Source organism: Trichosurus vulpecula, chromosome 7, assembly GCF_011100635.1.
Source record: "Trichosurus vulpecula isolate mTriVul1 chromosome 7, mTriVul1.pri, whole genome shotgun sequence".
Taxonomy (NCBI): Eukaryota; Metazoa; Chordata; class Mammalia; order Diprotodontia; family Phalangeridae; genus Trichosurus; species Trichosurus vulpecula.
The window spans coordinates 34,080,065-34,104,148 of NC_050579.1; the positions used below are offsets into that span (position 1 = coordinate 34,080,065).

At 41.8% G+C, this 24,084-nt stretch overlaps 1 protein-coding gene across 4 annotated transcripts in view; it reads right to left on the reverse strand.

Annotated features, from left to right (window-relative positions):
• Positions 1-2,900: 2,900 nt before the first annotated feature.
• GOSR1 (golgi SNAP receptor complex member 1) overlaps positions 2,901-24,084 on the reverse strand; it is an 81,933-nt gene continuing 60,749 nt past the window's right edge. For 2 of the 4 annotated variants that reach the window (XM_036766979.1, XM_036766980.1), the window contains exons 7-9: positions 19,668-19,697; positions 8,842-8,924; positions 2,901-7,517 (exon numbers count right to left, since the gene is read on the reverse strand). In XM_036766979.1, coding sequence (XP_036622874.1) covers positions 7,366-7,517; positions 8,842-8,924; positions 19,668-19,697 — 265 coding nt within the window. In that variant the 3' untranslated portion in view covers positions 2,901-7,365. The remainder of the gene's footprint in view (positions 7,518-8,841; positions 8,925-19,667; positions 19,698-24,084) is intronic. The other 2 variants (XM_036766981.1, XM_036766982.1) reach the window with 1 other exon arrangement.

The following is a 24,084-nucleotide window of genomic DNA, read 5'->3' on the forward strand; positions in this document are numbered from 1 at the left end:
ATGTAAACATGAACCTTAACAAGTTTTCAAAAATGACGTGGATGATTGGAGTCCCACCTGAGCCCCAACATGCTCTAGCACTAAATTGGTGGGGTTAATTATATGCTGCTGGTGAGGCATTCCCTAGACCTTAAGATCTGTGTGTGACCAATGGCAGCAGGAGCAGGGGAATTCTCTTGTCACATGATGTGCTCTTGTCTGTGTCTTCTCCCTTCTGAGAGGTGAAACAGCTTCTGATTTAGGTCAAAAGCTTAACTGAGTTGGCCAGTGGTGTCTTGGCAGCCTCATGCTGACCACATCACAACCTGCTCTACAATTTTGCTAAAATATGCCCACAAGACTAAATAAATCAGGTTTCCTTCTGACTGGGAGAGAACTAAGGTGGCTGGATGTGGAAGGCAGACCCTCCCAGCAACACTAAAACCCTCACATCGAAGCCTGAGGTATCACAGGCCTTTGGTAGCAATTCATTCTGGCCTTCAAGAAACAAAATAATCTGTTTTAGTTTCACTTGAAACACTGTAAAATTGGATGAATTATATATAGTGAGAAGCCAACCTCAGAGGTCCACCTCATTCTGGCAGGTACTGCTCCACCTGTTATTTTCTCGGACTTATCAAACAATAATCGTTTATTAAATAACTATTGTGTGCTAGATGTGTGTATGTTTATAGACGTGTGTGTGTGTATGTGTGTGTGTACACATCTACAAAATAAATACATGGTAATTTGGGGTAGTAAAAGGGAGTAGCAGATGTGCAGGGGAATTAGGAGAGGTTTGCACATGACAATATTAACAGGAAGCCTTTTGGGAGAAATAGGGTACCACACTGTAAAATCATTCGGGAAATCAAACTTCCAATTTTGTGGGGTTCATTTAGCCAAATCCTACCCCATCTTTGAAGGCCCAGCTCAAATCCCAAGTTCTCGAAGATTCAGAAACACGAGGAAGTTTCCGAGGGAGAACAGAATTGTCATAAAATCACAGAAGGGTAGAACAGCCCTTCCTTTTAAGGATGATCCAATCCAACTGAAGGGCAGAAAGAGGAAGTGACAATCAAAGAATGAGTCAGCAGCAGAGAAAGACCTAGAATCCAGGGCTCCTGATTCCTAGACCACTGACCTTGGTACTGGGCACCTTTTCAAACTAACATTTTAAACGAAGTACATAAAAACATACTGTCCAAGAATGATTTAAGTACCTACCTGCAGGGGGATGGTCTACATTTCCTCCCAAGATTCCTTTCATTGACAGAACTTTATGATTACTTGTAATGTCTACTGGACTATGATAATTCAGTTCAAAAGGGTTAACTTTATATTAGTACCTCTGTTACACAGCTATTTTAAGGAAACCTTTAGTATCATCATCATTAGTTTGATTAAACACTGATCTATGACATACAAAGACATTTCCTGCCCTCTAGAAGCTTCAGATTGAGAGGTCATGAAACAGCTAGAAATAGATGTTTAAAACAACTAAGACATTAAAGTCCAAATTCAAGTCTGCTTAGCAAGACGGGATGGAAGAGGGCACCTTGGAAGCTGAAGGCCCGAAGGAACCACTACTTTTCTATAACCCATCCAGACATGTTCCTTGAGGAGGTGATTGAAGCACAGGTGAAGTTGGCTAGCTGGGGGAGAGAGAGCATTTTATAGCAAGATGAACAGATAAAAGCTCCAAGTAGAGAGAATGGGCAGGGAAAGTCAGTTGAAAACACAGGAAATCAGGCACTTTTGAACACAGGTGGACTTTGAAAAGGAAGTGGGATCTCAGTGAGATCTTGAGGACTTCTAGCAGTCTTCGTGAGAGGCAGATGACCATATCCTTGCCAAATCCTAACATTTAAGGGCCCCTGTTACAGGCTCCCGAAGCCTCGCAACTATACTCGGGGTTCCCCCCAAGCCCCAGGCCCTTGCCTAGCAAAGGACCTGATCTCGTGGACAATGAATGGGGCGGGAGCCGAAAGATGGTGAATGACTCTGAATTTTATTTCAGCAAGCAGCACCTGTATATCTTTAGTGAGGCAGGCACATTCTTTGGTTATGTGGGTGAAGGACAGGTAAAAATCAATACACCTGGATACTAGGATCACCCCAACTCCGCCTACTCTCCTCCCCTTCTCTTCCTGCTGCAGGCAGGCAGTCCAGGCAAAGAACCGGAAACTCCATGTGCTCTGGCAAGCCCAGAGAGCCGGAAGTTCCATGTGGTCAAGCAGGTCTGGGCAAAGACCTGGAATTGCCAGGGAGGCAACAAAGGGGAGACCCCTCCTCCTGGCTCCACCCACATCCCAAAGCCCTGAGTCTATCTCAGCAGGCCCCTGGGCCTGGAGGTCCTAGGAGGACAGGGCTCAGCTCTAACTTGGCCCGCAACAGGCCCCAACACTCATGAGTTTACAAGGTGACAGGAAGTTTTCCTTTACTTCCAGCATCAAAACATGAATGGAAGGTTAATGAAGAGTCTGACTATGTGTGGCTATCTTTTTGGAGGCAGAGAGAAGTAGTGGATAGGAGGTTGCTCTTGAGAATCAAGGAATCCCAGGCCAGAGTGGGGATCCCAGTTTGAATTCTGATTCAGCCACCTAAAAGATGTATAACCCTTGGAAGTTGCTTAATCTGCCTGGGCCTTCCTTTCCTCATCTGTAGAAGGGGTTTATAAAATCATTGTGGGACTTCCCTGAGAGGGTCATTGTGAGGTTCAAGTGAAGTAATGTTTGTAAACCTTCAAGTGTTATGTGAATATCAGTCATTACTACTGGCAGTCATAATCCTGTTGGTAATCTTTCATTCAAGGTTTGGGACCTTTTGAGAAATGCTCATCATCAATTATGTAATGGCCTTTGCCAAATTTCTTCGTGGGTTGATGTTCCAGGACCCTAAAATTAAAAACTCACAGTACAACCATTTAGAATTCTAGTTTATTATTAAATTACATAACAAAGCTTTTTCTATACAGACAGAAAATGCACATTAGATGAGAATTAATTACAAATACAATAAAATAGGTTCCAATAAGCTATTTTAAAAGAAAAAAAATAGAAAGTGCAACTGGAAAAGAATAGACAAGAGTTTTGTATTGGCATTTTTCATGAGGAAACATCTTTCATCCTGGTGATGTATGATGGTAACTGATTCTTTCTCTCCCCTTTTAAAAGCTGAAAGAATGAAAGCAAATGCAAAGGCCCTAGTACCTGGGTGAGATAGATCTAGGGTACAGAGAAAGTCACCAAAGACCCCCAAATATGGCTCAGCTTTGTCTTAATTTCTTATTCCACGAACAGTCTTGGTACATTGTCTGGCCCTTCCTTTAGTTTCACCTTCCAGAAAGATTTAAGTTTGGTGGTACACTCAACAGGATTGGCCTACGAACAAAGTTGTGCATCTTTCCAATGAGTTCAAAAAGGCAAAATGACTCCTGCCCCAAAGGATGGAACACAATTCCTGGAGTTCTCTGAGGAGTTACCCATCCATCAGTTACACTTGTCACAGAAGTCGATGTTACTTCAGGTCTAGCCAGACTAACCCAAGTGTCAATGTTCTTGGGGCAAGGTTAAGTGGGAATTCTTGGTGGTCATCAATTATTTGGTGGACTCTAATTACTTGTTAATAATCTAACTTGAAGTATAACAAATAAATAAGCCCAGTCTAGGATGGACATTCTATTCCTTTCCATTGCCAGTTGTCATAAAAACAAATCTAGCTAAAGAGAAGTAGAGACGTTAATGATCAGCATGTATAAGTTTGAGGTCCTTCAATTTCCATATGTTGCAGAGTTTGAAAATATAACAAGATTAAGCCTCTTCCTTGTCATATCAGAAACAGGTATTTGATTCATACTGCCATAAGCACAATCTTTCAGTAAGATGCATTTAGTAGTATCCAATACTAAAGAGAAAGTGGTGAATGTATCTTATCCTACACAGAGAAGCAAGTGACCTTGCTGGGAATTTCTTGCCATGCTCTGTCTCCAATTTCAGGGTTTCTCCTCCATAACCACAGCTCTAAGTGCCATGGATCATGGATCAACTTTCCTTACTGGGAAGGTTTTTCTTACAACCAAGCCTACAAGTGAACAGGCAGAAAGGAGGGAAGAACAGGGGGCAGAAAAGCCCTTTTCTGACAATGCAAACACATGATGGTCAAGTAGGGGAGTGGAGAGGACTGGCATGGGAGGTGGGTTTGGATTCAAGCCCTACCCCTTTCTGCCTGTGCGACCCTGCGCAATCACTGCGTCTCCCTGACCCCCAGCATCTTCTTTCTCTATAAAAGAGTCAGACTAAATTAGCTCTGGGATCTCTTTCTACTCTAAATTTCCAAACTCTTATCCTATGTAAGTAATATAATGTATTTTATAGGGAGCACCTCACCTCATTCATATATGAGTGGAAAATTACCAGGACAAAAGACCAAAAGCACCTGGAGCTGATGGCTTGAATTAGGAAAGAACCAAGTAGTTTTTAATTAAACATTTTACTAAGATATCAATAAACCCAAAGGAAAAAAATGTATCTTTTGGAATTTCCTGGCCCTGCCACCATTTTTGCTGCCATGCTTTCTAATCTTGACAGTGAATTAGAATGTTCTGAGTGTCTGGTTGTTAATAAGACAGAAAAGAGAAAAGTTCATAATTCATGGCACTGAATGTTTCTTCCCCAAAGCATCAAGCAGTCCTATTTTTTTTAGTGATGAGATCTTTTGAGCAAAGAAGTAGGATTTCAGAATTGGCCCCTCTCTTCTCAACAAGAATACACCACCAGGCAAAAGACATGAATTTGAAGACAAGGGTACAGGCTGCAGGGATTAGTGTAAAGTCAGAGCTCAACAGCACTCCTCCCTTTCTTGCTCTGATAGGAAATGGGAGAAAGCACATCAGACAAGGAGGAGTCGAGGGCCCTGGGCTCTGGAGCCAGTCCTGCCATTGACAAGTTGGGTGATCTCAAGCAAATAAGTGAGCTTCTCTGGCTTAGATGAGCACCAGGGTCCCTTTCAAACCTCATATTCTATGACACTATAGGGGTTGTTGGTGGTTTTTTGCAGGGGGTCTTTTTGGAGAATGTAGGAATATATTAAACAAAGCCACTGCAGAAATATAATGAGTATGTCTTGGCCACTGGTACACAGTGTTAAGTGAGAGAGACAACATTAAAAATGGATCATATGGGCTCTGGGGTGGCAAGGTGGGGGGGAAGGTTATAAAGTAAATTCATTAGCAATAGCCACTAAAGAAACAAAGGATACCTGCCAGAAATTCTACTCCTTCACATATGCATGACCCTGACTTAACCAGTCAACAGAACTGATTATTTATTTTGTTGTAGTAAGCAAGATTATTCTTCTATAATAGTTTGATTCTCATACAATTAGATTTAATGAATGCACCAAATAATCAGACCAGTAAAAAGACTGGTTATATAATTAAATAAATAACTTTATTTTATGATACTGCAGATTTTATAAATGCCAACTGTAGAGTAACCAAAAGTTCTATAAACTCTAGCTGGGACACACCCACCAAGTGAGGCCCTTTGAAAAAAATCAAAGACAATAAGAGTCAGGGGAGCTCTGATCTCCCAACAGAGAGAATTTAATTAACGAATTTACTTCCCTGATCCTTCAAGCTTCATGCAGGGAAAACTAATTTTCTTTCAAATCAAGAGCATCCCCAATCAAGGAAGTGATCAACCCATACATAGAAAAATAAACCCAGTAATTTAAAAATATTCTTATCACACGTCTTTCCAATCCAGAAGGCAACAGAACTTTGACACCAAAAAGAACAATCTCTGTGGTCTCTGGATCCTATCATGCCAGTGTGTCAATCCAGGTCACAGGAACATAACGTGGCTTTGTCACTACGTCCAAAGCTCTTTTAGTCCTTCTGGTGGAGCCCAGAGCATGAATCAGCACCTCCAGAGGTCTAAAGCAGCCTTTTTTTCCAGGAAAGGAACAGAGATATTGGGCAAGTCTCCACATTGCCTATGATCACAATCATTACCAAGATGGGGAATTAACTGCCAGGAGGACTGATCGAGCGACTGAACTTTAAGAGAACTCCAGTGGAGAGTTTATAATTTCTCAGTGACTGACAGAAGACAGGAGCAGTTGAAAAGAAGATTCTGCACTATGTATGCTGAACAGCCAAATAACATTCTGAAGGTTCAGAAACCTTGACCAGATGAGATCTTCTACATTCAGAAAGACACAGGGTGACCTGGTTTCCTCCCACAGCGGGAGCAAGAAGACGGGATAGATAATGCAGCACAGGATGGTATGGGGGCTCTTTGTTTTTGTTTACCCATGACACAGTTACCCAAGGTGGAGCATGCCTGACTGCAAACTGGACCATACCCTTCCTCAATGACAAACATATGTCAGTTCTGACTCAGGAGGGCTTGGGCCATGTAACAGTTTGGGGGAGTTTTGAAAGCTGGCTGAGGTAACCTAAGTTTCTCATTTCATAGTAGAGTTTACATTGCATTCTACTTTCAAAGCAGAAAACATTAATTCAATCTTAAAAAGAAGAAACCAAAGTCAAAACAATGAACAACCTTTTAAAAAGCCATTGTGTCTTTTTTTCAAAGATTTTTAGATGACCACCAGCCCACCAAAGCATACAGACCAAGAATCCTTCTATCGATGCAGTTTGCCCATGGTTAGAACAAATATTCTACTGCATTTCAATTAGGGCAACAGTCTCAGTCTTCCTTATGCCAAAGTGAGGCTGTTTCCCAAAAGTCCCCCAAACTAGATATATGCTCAACAAAAATAGGTGGGTTAGTTTCTGTGCAAACTGAGTTACCTCTGAATATAAAACCCCCCAAAACTGAAGACAGAGTAGAAATCTACAGCACAGATGACACAGAATGACCTGTGACGGTTTACCACAAATTAAAAAAAGGAAGAAAGAAAAAAAAAAGCTGCATTCATTCATAAACCAACCCTGATGGCTTAAAGCTGCAATACACTGGTCACAGGCCAAAAAGAGCCTGGAATGGGACTTCAAGGGACATTGGCCCACTGAAGACACTCAAGCTTCAGACATACTTTTCTTTTAGTGAACAATCGCCAGTTTCCATCATAGAGCCACTTTTTCCCCTTAATATGTTTACTTACCTCATAGCGACACAAAGGATTGAAAACTTTTCTTAGTTTGGTTTGGTTTTGAAACAAAAAGGGGGAGATAAATTTTGGTGAAAAGAGGACACAAACATTGCAGCTTCAGCCCCAACCTGGACCAGCACCATAGCCTCTCACAGGCCCCAAGTGACATGATGATGGCCAATAACTCCCCAGGTCTGTCCATGTCTCCTTCCCATTGCTCTGTAATTGGAATCAACTCAAGGAAGTGGTGGTTGTCAAGAGTCTCTAGAGAATGTCCATTAGTGGAAAGCATACAGTAGCAATAGGATGGTGCAGACGCCAACAACACCACCCAGGATGAGGGAGTCTCGACGTTTGCGCAGGTTGATCCTCTGGATTAAGCTGTTTACCGCAGGAAAACGATCTGTGGGAAGGCACTGTTAAGGTCACATGACAATGGAGGCCTCTTTGGGAAAAGCCAGAAGTCACACTGACTTGTACAGAAGATCAGCAGATGGTCACAAACACAGGTAAAGCAAAGAAAAGCTCGAAGGGCAGAGATCACCCCAACCCTGACGAACAAGCACTGTAGATACATGTTCTACATGCCCTGGGCAGCGCTTCCACTCCTCCCTCTGACTGATGGAGCCGGGAGAAAGATACTCCAGGGTGTCTTTTGTGCTGCTGACCACAAGGCAGCCCAGCCTAGCGGGGCAGAGAGCAGGAGGCAGCCGGGCATGTCCCTCTCTCTGATCACCCTCCACCCCCTTTCTGTTTTGTCTTCCTAGACTAAAAAAACTATATGAGGGCAGAAGGAGAAGGTCTTATTTATCCTTGTGTCTACCCAAATGCTAAGAGTGCTTTCTACATTGCCAGACATAGAGAAGGCATTCAATAAATGCAATTTAATAAATACAATATTTCTGAATAGACAGACTTCAGAATATTGTTTTGCTTTTAACTCTGACTTTTAAATAACAAATTAAACATGATGTTAAGTTTAAAGTAGTATGAATTAGGCGAGATAATGGGATCCACAAGTCTAGAAAACAGTGTGCTTTTTTCTCAAAGTAGTGTAATGAGTGCCTTAGTGGTCAGCAAGAGTTAATGATCTTCTCAGACAGCCTAACTTTCTACGTTACTCAGGAGGGTAACTCTGATACTGGGGAGAAAAAGGCTTATTAATCTGCACTCATTTAATGCCTTATTTTCCAATCTCTGGATGTACTTCATTCTAAGACTAGAAAAACAAGGAATAAAAAAGTTAAGAGTCACAACCAATCAGCAGTGGAATCGAAGACCACCAAGGTGGACTTCTAACAAAGGCAGAAGAGGTTTCCTCGCTAACCACGAACAAACCCACATGCACAGCTGCCTTTCTCTTAATTCCCTGCCAGTGATTTGTTTTGTAAGGGACAAAGAAGCGAGCAGCACGCAATTTGGGTAAGTGTGGCAGATCTGAGCATCTTTACTATTCTGAAGCTTTCAAAATGCAAAATCAATGCAAGCTAGTGAATCATTTCCAATCTATCCTACTTTCTTTCCCCTAAGCCCATTTATCCTACAGCACAATGCTCAATCACTCGTGCCATCCATATTTTGGAGATGAGACAGATGAGCACAATCTCTCACAAAGCAGGAGTGCAGTTTATATTTATACAGTGTGACTGTGACTGCCGAGTATCTTCAATGCTACTGATGGATGTGACCATGCCAGAAAGTACATATAAAACACAGACGTCAAACTTTCCCAAAGGATACTGGCCAGTGTGTTCATCCTGCTCTGTATAGACTTCAGCATCCCTCTCTGAGACGTCATATTTTCTTTCGTTGCCATTGCGATGCTGAAAAGGGCGTGGGAGAGAGAAGAAAATTAAATCACTATTAAGGACATTCAATTCCATTAGCTGTAAAAGGAACACAAACTGATTATCACAGTGTGTACTGCCTTGGAAAGAGATGGCTGAGAGGAAGGCAAAAACTGACTTCCCAAACTACCTTCCTGCTGTTCTTTTCTCTGCTGATCCTTAACGATCATTCTGTTCTGACTGATCTTTCACATCTTGCTATGTAAAAAGAATATCGAACATGAAAATGCAGTCATGATAACAGTTAAGTCAGACACTGACTGCAAAGCCTCAAAATATTTCGGGAGAGGCCGCAAGGCATGGTGTAAAGAGTAGGAGAGTAGGGAAGATCTGGGTTCTAATCCAGATTCAGACACTTAATAGCTATGGGACCCTGGGCCCTATGCCTCAGTTTGCTCATCTCTAAAATGAGAGGGTTAGATTTCATGGCCTACAAATTTCCCACAAGGCTCCAGACTGATGATCCTCTCTGTGCCCCTGGCAACTCTCTAAGGCTGCAAAGCAGTGTCCAGCTGCATTGGTGGAAGGTGTTCCCTCAGAGAGAACTATCTAGGCCAATAAAAATCACAGGTCTAGTCCAAAAAGAGGAGCATTTGGTTCTGCTTTTTCAAAATGCAGGTGAGGTTCTTTTTCTTACTGAGCAGCCCAATACATTTTATTCCCCTTTAATAATATGAGGAACGCCACCTGAGCATCAATGTGTTGGGAGAAATGTTATACCTAAGTGAAAATAAGGCAAACCCTGAACCCTGACATTCTACCAGGGCACAGCTTTCTCTGGTATCAATACAGGTTCCATTTACCTTAGTATTTTCTCAGCACATAGTGCGGTGCCTTTCATATAGTACAGGCCTAACAAATTCAATGATTTTAAATGTTAATGGGCTTGAATGTGAAATAGAAACATCTACAGACCCATTTCAGCAGAGACCTAACACCTGGGAGGGCAAACAGAAGGTGGACAGTTTGTAATGTCACCTGTGTAAACAAGGTGGTCAGGGCTTTCTGGATATGGGTGTGCCCTACTTCAGATTCTGAAATGATTCCATGAAGACATGATGGATATAGGGGTAGTTAGTTCCACAGGAACAATGTTGTAAAGGTTGTAATGGGGATAACATTTCACAAATTTACTGTGGGAGTGTGTTATAACTTGTTAATGATTATTTGTGAAAAGATCTTGGTTGGAACAATGGAAGCATATGAAATGCAGAGATGCACATTTCTGCCAGTGTGCCTGTGCAGCCATGAAATATGCCACTAAATGAGACTGACATGGATTAGAGAAGAGATTGCTGTCTGAGGAGGGAGTGGTCCAAAGAAGAATTCCAAGGAAGGTATGAAATGACAACACAATACAACTGGCCAATAATATGACGCAAGGCGAACTAACCGCTCAAGAAAAACAACGTGCAGCCTTTCGAGTCCTTTGGAAGGTGGTTTGTGCATAAATTTGCTTAAGGCAAGTAGCACTGTCGGTTAAATCAAATGCTTGTAAGTATGAATCAGTGTGGCACAGTGAGTTGGGTTCAAATCTCACCTCTGACACTTCCTGTAGTATAAGCCCCTGGGCAAGCCACCTAAACTCTTTCTGCCTCAGTTTCCTCAGCTACAAAATGGTGATAATAACCCCTGTAATGTGCCTTATAAGGCTGTTGTGAGGCTCCAATGAGATATGTAAAATGCTTTTCTAACTTTAAAGCACAACATACATACGTATTACTAAAATAATACCTCCCAGTATAAAACAAGGAGAAACTATCAAATTAACTGAAATTGTTATATATTATAAAGTAAACACGCTGAAGTCATTTTACCTTCTATCAAACTTATCAAAATTTCCTTTTTTTTTTTAAAATCAGTTTCTTCTTTTTTTTAATGAGGAGGAAGGGAAGCTAGTCATATCACTGCCAAAGAAAGGGGGGTCATTGAGGCATCTTGTAAATGCCCAGCAGAGAACAAAAGGAAAGCTGAGAAGGAAACAGACAAGCAGGACAACCATGGCAGTAACATGCTGACCTTATTACATACTTTGAAAAAGCAAACTCTTTAATAAGGATATGTCCTCTCCTCTTTGGATATAAAAATGTTTGGGGGGGGGGTTGTTAAATTCAGAATAAAAACACCTAAGCCCTCACTCTTAATATAAAATGAATGTTAACATGGTCCAAGAGCTCTGTGATTGGAGTCAGAAAATCTGAGTTCAAGTCTACACTTTAGCAGTTACTAGGCCAAGTCACTGAAAACAGTCATAATATTTCCCCTATGGAAACATATAACATGAATACAATGATCCTACAACTAATGTTAGAAACAACAGATGAAAAAGCAAGTGTACGGAGTATTGTTCATAAGCCGCTAAAGGGCCAGGATGCTGAAACATTTAATACAGGGAGTTCTCGAGTCCTCCACACTTGCAGATAAGTAGGAGATACATAGGCTGGTAGCAGGGTTAACTGTGCTGGAGCAGCCATGGGTACAGCCTCCCTTAGGAATGCTTGGAAAACTCTTCCCTCCCCTGCCCCAGGTGATGATAAGGGACCAGGCCTAACTGCAGAGTTCTACAAGTACAGAATTTCCACATATGGCCCTACCCAGTGGGCTCAGGGGCTTCCACTGCCAATGGGTGCTGTGTTTAGGACTGCCTTCCTTTTCAGCCCCCCACCACTAAGGATTACAGTTCTGCCCCTACTGCCTTGGGGCCTAGCCAGGACCAGGTCTGAGGTAGCATTGCTGATGGGAAAGGAGGAAGGACAAATGAAGAGACGGAAGTGCCCTTGGCAGTGCACCCTACTGAATAATAACTTTGCACTGAACGTATGAACCGCTCACTGCCAATGGTCCAGGTCCAGCAGAAGTTTTAGAATCACAGGGCACAGGAGACCTAGAACTGGAAGGCAGCTCAGAAGCCATCTGGACTAATCACCTTATTTTGAGGAAACTGAGGTGCAAGAAGGTGAAGTGCTTTCCCAGTATCACTGAGCCAGCGAGCCTGAGGCACCAGATTTAGCCTCAGATCCAGCTCTTTTTAGGAGTGGTCCTTGAGATCCTGAGGAGTGGAAAGGCAAGTAAGCATGCCAACAAGCCATGGAGGACTAAGGAAGGAAAGAAGGGGGGCGCCTGGGGAGTTGACGTAGATGTGTTTTTCCCTCTCAGTCCGGCCTAATGTTTTACCAAGGCTTGAGAGGCACAAGTCCCAGGCTCTATAATTCCTAATCCCTGACTCTCAGAAGCCCATTATGCTGGAGACGAGGGGGCTATCCCGTCTACTCCACCCACAGAGGTGGAGAAATACGTGTTCCTGGCATCCCAAAATAGAACTCCAAAACTATTCTCTCTTAGAAACACTGTTACACCTGGTAGTAAAGTTGAGTATCATTAGTACAGGACTATATTTTAGATAGATTACCAAATACACAGGCTTATGTATGACTTACAAGGATACAATCAGTTCAGAAGTTGGGGACTTGCCTGTTTGTACTGAGCACTTACTACGAGCAAAGCCACTGAACATCTCCTAGTTTAGAAGAAGCACTGTTCTCCCTCCTATTCTGAAGCTCCCCCTCCCCATCCCATGAATTGGAAAAGTCACCCAGGGTTCAGAAAGGCCAGGCCAAGACAATCCAGGCTCTTCTCTATCCTACAGCAAGCTGGAAAGGCTTCAAGCCTAGACCAGTGAGTAGCTAAGTTCAGGGAGGCTTATCACTAGAGAGCTGGCCAACCAAGCAATGCATTTCTGGGGCCACACAAACATTTTTCTGTTTCTATCAAGGCACAAATCGGCACCAGTAAAGGGACTGCCCACAGAGCTGAAACCACAAAGGCTACGTAGCAAGCTTCTGTGTATACGGCACAGGGCTAGTTTCAAAGTCCAGATCTCCTCCTGACTTCCTGACAAAAATATGAGTCATGGCAACTCCGCGTTCTTATCTGATTCCCAAAGGAGCCCTGACTAAGCCAGTACGACTGGAGGGGAGAAAGAGGGAATGATTTCTCTTTAAGAGAACAGTACTTCTATAGAATTGCTTCAATACCTCTTTTAAAGTCTACCCTCTGAGTAATGGAGTTTACATTGCTTTGTGGCCATCTTCAAAACAGTTCATTCTCCTATTCTCTTTTCTCTAGATATGGGTATGCAAATTCAGCCTGCTAGCTAAGAAGAGTTTTTTTACATTTTTAAATCAGGTTTTATTGTATTTAAGAATGTAAAAAATTATTGTTGGCTTGCAGGCTGGCTGAATTTGGTCCTTGAACTACAGATAATAACCTGGAGCAGAGATCACGCCTATCCTGCCTCCTACCATGCCATGCTTAGGCAGGTACTTTTAAGTAATATTAACGGTGGGCAGCGACAACCTATGATCACTGCATATGACACAATTAATCTCCATGGCACCAGATGATAGAATCTGTAAATCTGAAGGACCTGCTTCCCCAGATTTCAAATACAATGTAGCATTCTCTATAAACAGGGCAGCTGGGTGGTGCAGCGGATACAGTACCAAGAAGAGAATCAAAGAAGATTCCTCTTCCTGAGTTCAAATCTGGCCTCAAATACTTCCTAGCTGTGTGACCCTGGGCAAGTCACTTAATCCTGTTTACTTCAATTTGCTCATCTGTCAAATGAGCTGGAGAAGGAAATGGCAGACTACTCCAGCATCTTTGCCAAGAAAACCCCAAATGGCGTGGTGAAGAGTTGGACACGACTGAAAAACGACTAAGCAAACAACAAAAAACTCTATAAATACACTGGTTTAGATTTTCTTTACTAGGAGAGACAGAAACAAAGGAAAAAAGATATGACAAAGAGTTATAAATATATAGCTTCCTTTGTGAGTTCAAATCCAATAGGATATAGACACATTTTTGTCCAATTAGGTATTTCCATGTAACCATTAGATACAATTAAAAACGTGCTTTTAAATTGAATACTTTTTTATGATGCCTTTCAAATAGGTGCTATGATCTATTGTAAAACAATACCTGGCTGACAAATTTAAATGTCAAACCTGGAATCAAATTTCCTTTTAAAAGTCTTTATCTGTAAAATGGGGATATTATCATCTGCACACCTTCATTCTCTCCCAAGTAGATATGGTAAAGATTTTTTAAAAAAATTCCCAGAAGGCACTTTGCATTCCTCAGAGAATAGATACTTTTATCCTACATTATGTCATCCTGTTGAATATGCATGATCTCCAATAGTTCATAAAGTATATTCCAATGCCTTTTTCCTTCTCATTCCATCATCTGGAGTCAAGCTGAGTCAAATCCACACTGCGATTGTTATTTCAAGGGTCAGAGAAGCACACACAAAATATAAACTCCAAATAGTGCACAATGCTTTTAAAAACAATAAATCATTGATGTGCTTACGAGAATTCCTACTTTCTTACTTGCTACCCTGTCATTCGTTTTTACTTTTCAACTTCAGCTAAATAATGCGAACTCTCATTTATGGCTTTATCCTGGGAGGATTCTGTAGTTAGAGCTGATAATCAAGGCCAATGTTAAGTGACAGCAACTCTTTCTAACTGACTGATGTTGGAATTCAGCTTTAGTTCAACATACGCTTTTAAAGTAAACAGGATAAAGAAACACACAAAAGAAAAACTCAGATTTTACTCTATTTGTTAGGAATCATTATCATGTGATAGTCGGCTAAATTCTACATATTATATACATACATGTACTCTTATCTAGGTTCACATTGCAATTACCGTGTTGATAGGAGAAATATTTTTAAAACTGTGCTAAATAAATGTTTTTAATTAGAAAAAAATTAGAAAAGCATAACATCAAGGGTTCCCACATTTTCATAGGATCGTAAGAGTTGGAAGGCCGCAGAGCCTTCCTTAGACACCTAAGCTGTCCCAATCCTTTTACAGATAAAGAACCTGAGGTCCAGAAAGATGAAGTCATTTGCCTACCATCCTAGAGGTGGCATGAGTGAGCTCAGGCCCTCTGACTCCCAATCCAGTGTTCTTATCACTTAGAGCTCAATCCACCAGTCAACAAGCATTTATTAAAATGGGTGGCACAAACGGGGAGAGTGTTGTTACCAAACCCAAAGAGGCTAATGGTGTCAAATCGATCAATAGAGGTCAGAAAAGATGCGGACCCAGGAAAGACCATTGCCTGGGGCAAATGAGTGAAGCTGGAAGCCACCTGCAAAGGGCTAAGGAATGAGTGAAGAAGTAGAGGCAACAGGTTGTAGACAGCTTTTTTTGAGTTTAGCTGAAAAGAGAGGATATAAAGGATAACAGGCAGTAGATACAGTGGGATCCACTTAAGGTTTTCTAATTCTGGGGGAGGACTTCAACAAGTTTTGGAGAAGTAGTGAAGGGACCAGTACGTAGGAAGAAATGAAACAATGAAGAGGGGATAAGTGAGGGGCAATCTGCTGGAGAAGCTGGGAAAGGACAGAAGGGCACACATGGAAGGGTTGTTGGCACTGGGAAGGGTCATTTCATTAGAGACCAGGGTAAAGGAAGAGAAAGTGGAAGACAATGTTATAGGATTCTGATAGGAACCCAGTTTGTGAGGAATAAAAGGGCTGCTCTCCTGCAAGGAGGGAAGGCCTTGTTTAAGTTGCATAACATAAATGCATGTTATACATAAGCATGTTCATGCGACTTCTTTCAGCTCCATTCAGCAGCATGAGGAAAAACAGAGAAGGTGGATGGTGTGAGGAACCCAAGGCCCAAGACGAGCAAAAGACAAAGGCAGATTTGGAGAGTTGATGGTGGCGCAGAGCTGAACTAGAAGGGAAGAAAGTCAAGTCCCAAGGTTCTCCCTCCCTTCAACCTTTTATGTCTCACACTGCCCACCTCCATCCAGAAGAGTTGGTAGTAAGATGCTTGAGGCAGCTTAACTTCAAAAATCGGGCAGGGAGAAAAGGAAACGGGGACACAGAGTGAAGCTTAGGCGCTCAACCCCTCAATGCTCTGAAAAGGGAATTCTGCATAGGTGAAACGTGTTACATTGCAACTTGGGGAGGGGGGGAAGAGTATTGATGTAATCACCATTTTACAGATGAAGAAACTGAGGTAGAGAGCAGAAGTGGCAGTCAGAATTTGAATTCATGTCTTTCTAATAAATTATGGCTACTAGATGAGAGATGCTAGCATCTCCTCTGACTAAACTTTCCAGACTACTCTACTAAAGTGTTTCATCACTATTTATAAGAAGAGAGAGGAGGGAGGGAGGGGGAGAAAGAGGGAAGAGAAAGAAAGAGAGATAGACAAAGAGAGAGAAAGGGAGAGAGGAAGAAAGGGAGAGAGGGAAAGAGAAAAAGGGAGGGGGGGAGAGAAAAAGAAAGCTCACGAGCACAAGAGAGAATGAGAATCTGGGCTAAAGTTTACTGAAGAGGCAGATAAGATTTCATACAAACTGTATTGGAGGGCTTTGTGAAGAAAACACACATAAGGAACTTCTGGAGTAACACTAAACTCTTTCCTTAACCATAAGACCTTTGGCAATGTCTATACTGGCTGCCTGCTAACAATTCTGCTTATTGTCGACAATTATGTGGCTTTCTCAGTTATACCCAAATTTTGGGTAGACAGATGTCTTCATTCTCCCTGACCTCTCTGCAGCCTTGGACACTTGGTCACCTCGATCCTCGCTTCTCTCCTGGTTTTCCCTCTCCCAAGCAGACCACTCCTCAGTCTCCTTTGCTGGAGCCTCTTCTAGATCATGCCCTCTAACCACAGGTGTCCCTCTGGGTTCCATCCTGGATCCTCTTCTCTTCTCCCTCTATCCTAGTTCACTTGGTGATCTCATCAGCTCCCATGGATTGAATTACAGTCTCTATGCTGATGATTTCCAAATCTACCTTTCCTGCCCAACCTCTTGGTTGACTTCCAATCTTGCATCTTCAAATGCCTTTTGGACATCTTGAACTGGTGGTGTAGTAAACATCATAATCTCATCATATCCACAGTAGGACTCATCATCTTTCCCCTTCCTACCTTCCCTATCATTGCAGAGGGTCTCACCATCCCCCCCAATCCTCCAGACTCACAACCTCACATCCTCCATTCTTCACTGTCTCTTCATACACCATGTCCAAGCTGTTGCCAAAGCCCATCGATGTCACTGTTAATAGTATCTCTCATCTACATTCCCTTCCCTCCTCCAACACTGCCCCTACCCTGGAGCAGGTCCTCTTCACAACATGAGTTCTACTCACATACACTATTCACAACAGCTGCTGCTGGGTCTGCCTGACTCACTCTCTCCCCATTCCAGTCCGTCCTCTATTCAGCCACCAAAGTGATTTCACAGGTTTGATCATGTCACTCCCCTACTCAATAACCTCTAGTGGCTCCCTACTGCCACCAAGATCCAATACAAAATCCTGCTGGATATTAAAGCCCTTTACAACCTAGCCCCCTCCTACCTTTCCAGTCTCACGCCTTGTTCCCTTTCGCAGCTCACTGATTTCAGTGATGCTGGCTTCCTTGTGGTCCCACAAACAAAACCCTGCATCTCTTGGCTCCAGGCAGTTTTCTGGCTGCCCCCCCACCTCCCCCAAGCCTGGAATGCTTTTTCTCTTCTACTTCACCTAGGGAACTCCTGGGCTTCCTTTAAGCCTAAAATCCCATCTTCTACAGGAAGCCTTCTTCAGTCCTTCTTAATTCAAGTGCCTTACCTTAAACCCAGTTCACTCTGAAGGTCATAGAGTGGGCCACAATAGGTTCCTGCCCAAGCTCCACTTAATGACCCAGACGGCTCTGGAGGAGAAAGTGAGGCTTGGTGACCTTGCACAGCCCTCCCTCACTCAAATCAAAGTCAACTGCAAGTCACATCATCATTTCCCTGATGTCATGGTCCCCTTTGAAAACGAAGGACAAACAAATTTATCCTGTATAGAGCTTGCATGTGTATGTTTGTTTGCCGTTGCTCTCATTACAATGTGAGCTCTAGGAGGGCAGGGACTGTGTTTTGTCTCTTTCTGTGTGTTTAGCACAATGCCTGGCACGAAACAGCACTTAATAAATGTTTATTGACTGATGGACTGATTTTAATTCTGGAGAACGGATAGCCAAATGATTTAATTATAAACAACAGTCAAAGAATAATTAACTTCTATGCAAAATTTATCCAGGTTTTCATGTATTCTAATTAGGTAAAATGTATGAAATCCTAATTAATGACTGGATTAGGTTCTACCAGGTAAAATTCCTTATGATGGAGCACTGCCCCTAACTAATTAATGCCACCCCCAAATGCTTGTCACTACATCACTGGATGAGGGGGCAGGCAGGGTGGGAAGTGAAGCAGCATTGCTGGCCTGCCTTCCTCGAATTGGAGTATTTGGGTCAGACTGCTCAGTGCAAGGCAGCATGACTGCAGTCTCTAACAGTGAGTACTTCTTGGATTATCAACAGATACAATGTCCTGAGGCTAGCCCACTTTGCCTGAAGAGGAATGCCAAGGACCTCTAGGCCTCCCAGTGCTGAGCATTTTCTCATTAGGGAAAATGTGATGCTCACTGTCTCAGGGGCCAAAACTCTGGCCTTTAACTTAATCTTGATGGCGCCTAGCACAGCACAAGACACAGGTGGGCTCTTAGAATGTGATAACAAAACACATTTAACATGAAGTTAAAACCTAAAGACCTAAGAAAAATCTCTAAGCATGCTCCAGCCTGGACTGTCTGTGATGTTATTGTGCCAGGGTCTGCAAGTCTGTGTAAGCAGCAGAAATGGTGAAGCGTCTGACAGATCTCCTCTAGCAAGGCTGTACTTACACTGCAACATGAATGGGAAAGACTGAGACGTTTAAAAATTAGGTTTATTGGTACTGTATTTTAATTTTTAATCTTTTTTATTGACAGCATTGCTTCATTTCTGAATATATATCCTCCTCCCTTACGCAGTGATCATCCCTTGTTCTAAAGATTAAAAAAGGAGAGGAAAAGGAAGTTCACAGCAGCTTTATTTATATACCACAGCCAGTCTCCCATCCTGCACAAACTGTCCTCTGGGATCAAATCTGGTTATTAATTATTATAATTATAGATCAGTTCAGGTTCGGCACACTGTCGTTTCTGTTTACACTGCTGTCTGTATGTTTTCGTGGTTCTGCTCACTTCACTTGCTATCAGTTCATAGAAGGCAGACGATGCAGCAAACTTCCTCAACCCTTCTTAGAAAGAACTAAAACCCAACACCCAAAGGCCAGTGAAAAATTAAAAGAGAAGACTCACTAATTACTAGAAAAGGAGAGTAGCCTGGGGAAATTGGTTGAAAGGATTATCCCTTCAATGGCCCCCATTTAGATACGAGAATTACTACACAACACCTAAAATGCTTATAATGCTGTCCCGTAATCATCAAAAAAGTTTACATAATGTTCACTATATTTCGTTTAATAAGGCAGGAAAATATGCAATATATTTAAAAATATATAAATATAGTACAGAAATGAACAAAGTTCAGTTATGCAAAACACCTCATCTGATGACACAAGAGAAATGAGGTTTTAATAGATATGTACTCTCCAAAACCTGAAATTTGAAAAGCTCTCTCCCTTTCATAGGAAGTAATAAGACTAGTAAGTCATAAGCACCTAAGGGTTTGGCCAGTCATATTCTCCCCTCTCTGAGAAGTTTAAATCAAATTATTTCAAGTTCTGGGAAATCAAATTACAGAGTTTATATATATATTTTCATTCTGATTTGCATATTAACACTGTAAAAAATCTTCCTACCTTATTGTTTCTTCAATCAGTCGATCTGAGCTGCAAATAAAAGGAAAGCTGGATTTAGTTTTATTTATAAAAATATTTAAAAACACAAATCCTACTGTTCTGTACAAATGAATTGCACATTTTTATTATATTTGAAAAATGGTAATTTCTTTTCACTGAGTAAGACCTTCAGGAAAGCATTTAGAAAAGATTCTGGAACCTGGAACCAGTTTACTTCTACATATGGGCTGCTTCCTTCATCACCTGTGGCCTTCTGGTCCTGGAACATCCAATCATCCCTAAGATCTTCTCACCTTGGAATCTCTCTCCCCCAAGAGGACCCCTTCTCCCACTGGTGAGTTCCTTCTAGGGCCTCCACTTTGTAGAGAGGCCTTGGCTGGCTGGCTGGCTCTGTGAGTGTGTGTGTGTGTGCGCGTGCGCGCGCGCGAGCGTGCGCTGCAGTGGTTTGTCATTTCCTTCTCTAGCTCATTTTACAGATGAGGAAACTGAGGCAAACTCAGTTAAGTGATTTTCCCAGGGTCACACAGCTAGTAAGTGTCTGAGGCTGGATTTGTACTCAAGGAGATGTCTTCCTGATTCTAGGTCTGGCACTCTATCCACTATGCCACCTAGCTGCCCCCAATACCACACTCATAGTCTATTACCTTCATTCCCACTCCTGACCTTACTTGTGTATTGTCTTCCCCCATTAGGACATGAACTCCTTGAGGGCAGAGCCTATCTTTTCTTTTCCATTATTTGTATTCCCAGAATTTAGCATAGGGGCATATAGTAAAGGCTTAAGAAATGCTTGTTTCCTCCCTTATCTTAGGTCTGAAAAGCTGATGGTCTCTGACTGTATACAAACAGTGAACTCCAATTCTGAGAGATAACTCCCACAAGCCTTTTCCTATCTATTAAATTATACTCTATTTAAAAATTTTTTTGATGCTATTTAGTGCTCACCATAGTCAGCACCAATCATTTCTTTTCTGGAAACGTTAATGGTATTGAGGATATAAAAGCATGAGCTTCTGGGTAATCTACAAGTTTCAGGCCTCTCTCAGTTCTTCCTGAATTAAAACCTCTCATACATTTCTCCTCAATCTCATCTCTTTCTACTACGGCAATAAAGTTACTAAGGAAAAATCAGCATTATAATAAAAAAGAAATCAAAAGTGAACTCTGAATAAACATAACCTGGAGAATGGACAACAGAAGATCCCTCTCTCTTCTCATACTTGTGGGGGATTACAAGTATGAAGCATCACATGTGCTCTGACATGTGGTCACTGTCAGGTGGTTTTGTTAACCTATCTTAAAAAATTACATAACATGACCATGAAGGCCAACTTAGTATCATTCAAGTTCAACTTATTTAAGATTATGGTATTAGAAACTAATGTATTTCTTTGGCCCAGAAAAGGAAATCTACGCATTTATGCTTAATCCTTAGGGATAGCAAAATGAGGTCAGGGGTGGTCTTGGTAATTTCAGTTGTTCTCCTTAGAAAGACTTGGACAAATATTTCTCATTAGGACAACTGGAAATTTGGATACTCAATAGGCACTTCATAAAACTATATAGAAACTATGACTAAGCAACAAGTTTATTATTCTCTCAAGATCAATTAAACACCACTGAAATAAGGAGCTATGTTCCTTTGTCAGATACTTTACTTAGGGATGACTATTTCTATGTTTAAACTACATTTTTTAAAAAAATCTCTCTTCCATATTATGACAAAATACTAGGTCAAGAAGTTTCAAAAGTGAAAAATGTTACTTTATTCATTAGTGTTTTCATAAACCTAAAAGAAATTATAAAGTCATTCAAATAGTAGAGGTGGATAGCGTACTTCAGTAAACCTCTATTTCTACACATTCATTTTGGTTTACCATGGAAATTAAATAATTATTAATTATTCTACTCTACTTTTACTCAATAATTGTTCTAAGTGTGGCAACTCCATGAACTTCCACTGCTACTACAGATGTTGTCTACAGTTTTCTGCTATATTTTGCATTTCAGAAGAAAAGCATGTTTTCAAGGTTTAAGGTCTTGTTAAAGATAGTCACTACCTTCTATTCGATCATAATTTACCCGTTTGCATCCATGTCTTTGCTTTGGGAGCTTTCTTGAGGTCCTCCTTCTGGGAATGAGCTTCCTTGGGCGAATAACCTGCAGTTGCGCCCTAGTCCTCAACAACAGCTGGTCCCTAGAACTGGTCCTTCCAAGTTTGCTAAGCACTTCACCTACATCACTCCATTTGATGTCCCCAACAACCTGGGAGATGAGTACTGCAGAGAGGATGATTCCCATTTGCCAGATGAGAAAATTTAAAGGTGCTTATCTGTACACTACAGGGCCCCTTAAAGTCTCTCCAGCTTCATGGGAAGGACCTACCCAAGCATGTTCTCTACTGGCCTACCTATTAAGGATCCAGAGTCGCCTGCAGGACACAAGAGGGCATGATGATCCGTGCACTTTTCATAACCAAGTAAAGGATTTCAGAGGCACTGTGGGTCAAAGTTTTTGGGTTGGCTAACGGGGGAAGTACAACATTGCTTCCATGGGAAACCATGTTTCAAGTGTCAAACTACTCACATGTTAACAGCCTAGCTTCTACTAGCCAAATATGCAACGACAATGTACCCTGGGTGAGGTACATCTCCTAGTGATATTAACGAGTGAATTGTTTTGGCATTGTCATTGTCATATGACTAGGTCCCCAATTCAATTAGGATTTATGAAATCACTCTAGTAAGTCTGATAATTGACCACTTGGGTCTAGTTCCATTTTCAAGTTTGCTTTCAGTATCTCTGCTAAGGATTTCTGGGGACTAATTTATTACACATGGTGTGGAATGAGCCCACACGATTCTGAAATTGTTATGGGATATTTTCAAAAGAGCTGAAAGAAAGCCTACTTTCCATATGCTTGAAAAAAAATGATGGCTATTCCTGAGAGGCAGCACAAAATAGCACCCAGAGCACTAGATCTGAGCCAAGAAATCTGGATTCAAATCCTGCCTCCCCCTTACTTAGCTTTGTGACCATGGAGAAGTGCACTTCTCTTGGATTCTGTTTCCTCCTCGGCAAAATAGGAACAATTGATGCCCAGAGTCCTTACTCTAGTTACTGAAAGGAAGCAAGGACTCCACTGTACTTATTCTTTGGTGATTACGCACAGCTTCATCAAGAACAGGTCATGCCCAATTAACCTCATTTCCCTTTCTGACAAAATGACTTTCAGTAACACAGGGATATGCTGCAGATATTATTTACCACGATTTTAATCAAGTTCTTCATATTATTCCTGTAAAGAAGATGGAGAGATGGACGCTACACGATGGTGCACTGAGACGAGCTCTGAGCTGGCCAGAATCAGGCCAGACTCCGAGGTGGTAAGGGGGGGGGGGGGGAAGAAACAATGTGGCTGTCTCCAAATATCTGAAGGGAGCTCATGTGGTAGCAGGGCTAGGCTTGTTCTGTCTGGCTGCAGAGGGGAGAATCAAGAACACTGAATTGGCAGGGAAAGGGACAGATGAGAGACATGTTTTAGAGGTAGAAATGATTAGATTTGCCAACAGATTACTTACATGGGTAAGTTTGAGGGGAAAAGATAATGCAATGAGGTCTGTGATTCAGATCAAACAGCTGTTCACCTGGGGGAGGAGAATGGAGTTTAGGAAGCCCTAGGCACCTGCCTGCAGCCACCCAATGACTTGGCTGGGAAAAAGGGCTGGGGGAAGAAGAGGGTTCCTGAAATTCTGTGTGCACTATGACAGTAGCTGACCTAAGAAGGCCAGTCCCAGATGGGGGGGGGGAGGAGTTGGGAGTTTCCCCAAGGATGGGAAGGGAGACAGTAGTAGTGTTGGGTAATAAAGGTGGGCAAGGTCCCCAACTGGCTATCTTTAAGAAGGGTGGGATACAACACAAATTCCCACCCTCTGATCACACACCCCTTGGGGTTAGATATTATATGTAGTAGGCTGGATAGCACATAGAAGGAAAGGAGAGATAGAGAAAGGAAGAAAGGAAGAGAGGAAGAGAGAGAGAGAGAGGGAGAGAATTAAATTTTATCCAACTAGCATTACGTCTTTATTATGTATAAGTTATAGGGCTAGGCCCTGGGAATAAAAGAGAAAACAAAGAATAGTTCCTGCCCTCAAAGAATTTATACTCTTCCAAGGGAATTCAATGTTTACACAGACAAGAAAATACAAGGCAATTTGAAGAGAGAGTACTAACAACTAATGAAGGGACTCAACTTTTTTTAGAGTCACAAACAACTTTGGAAGTCTGGTGAAGCCTGTGACCCCTTCCCAGAATACTGTTTTAAATGCAAAAAAAAAAAAAAGAAAAAAAAAAGAAAAAAGACATAGGAACAAAGGAAATCAATTACACTAAAATACAGTTAAAAAAAAAAACTATT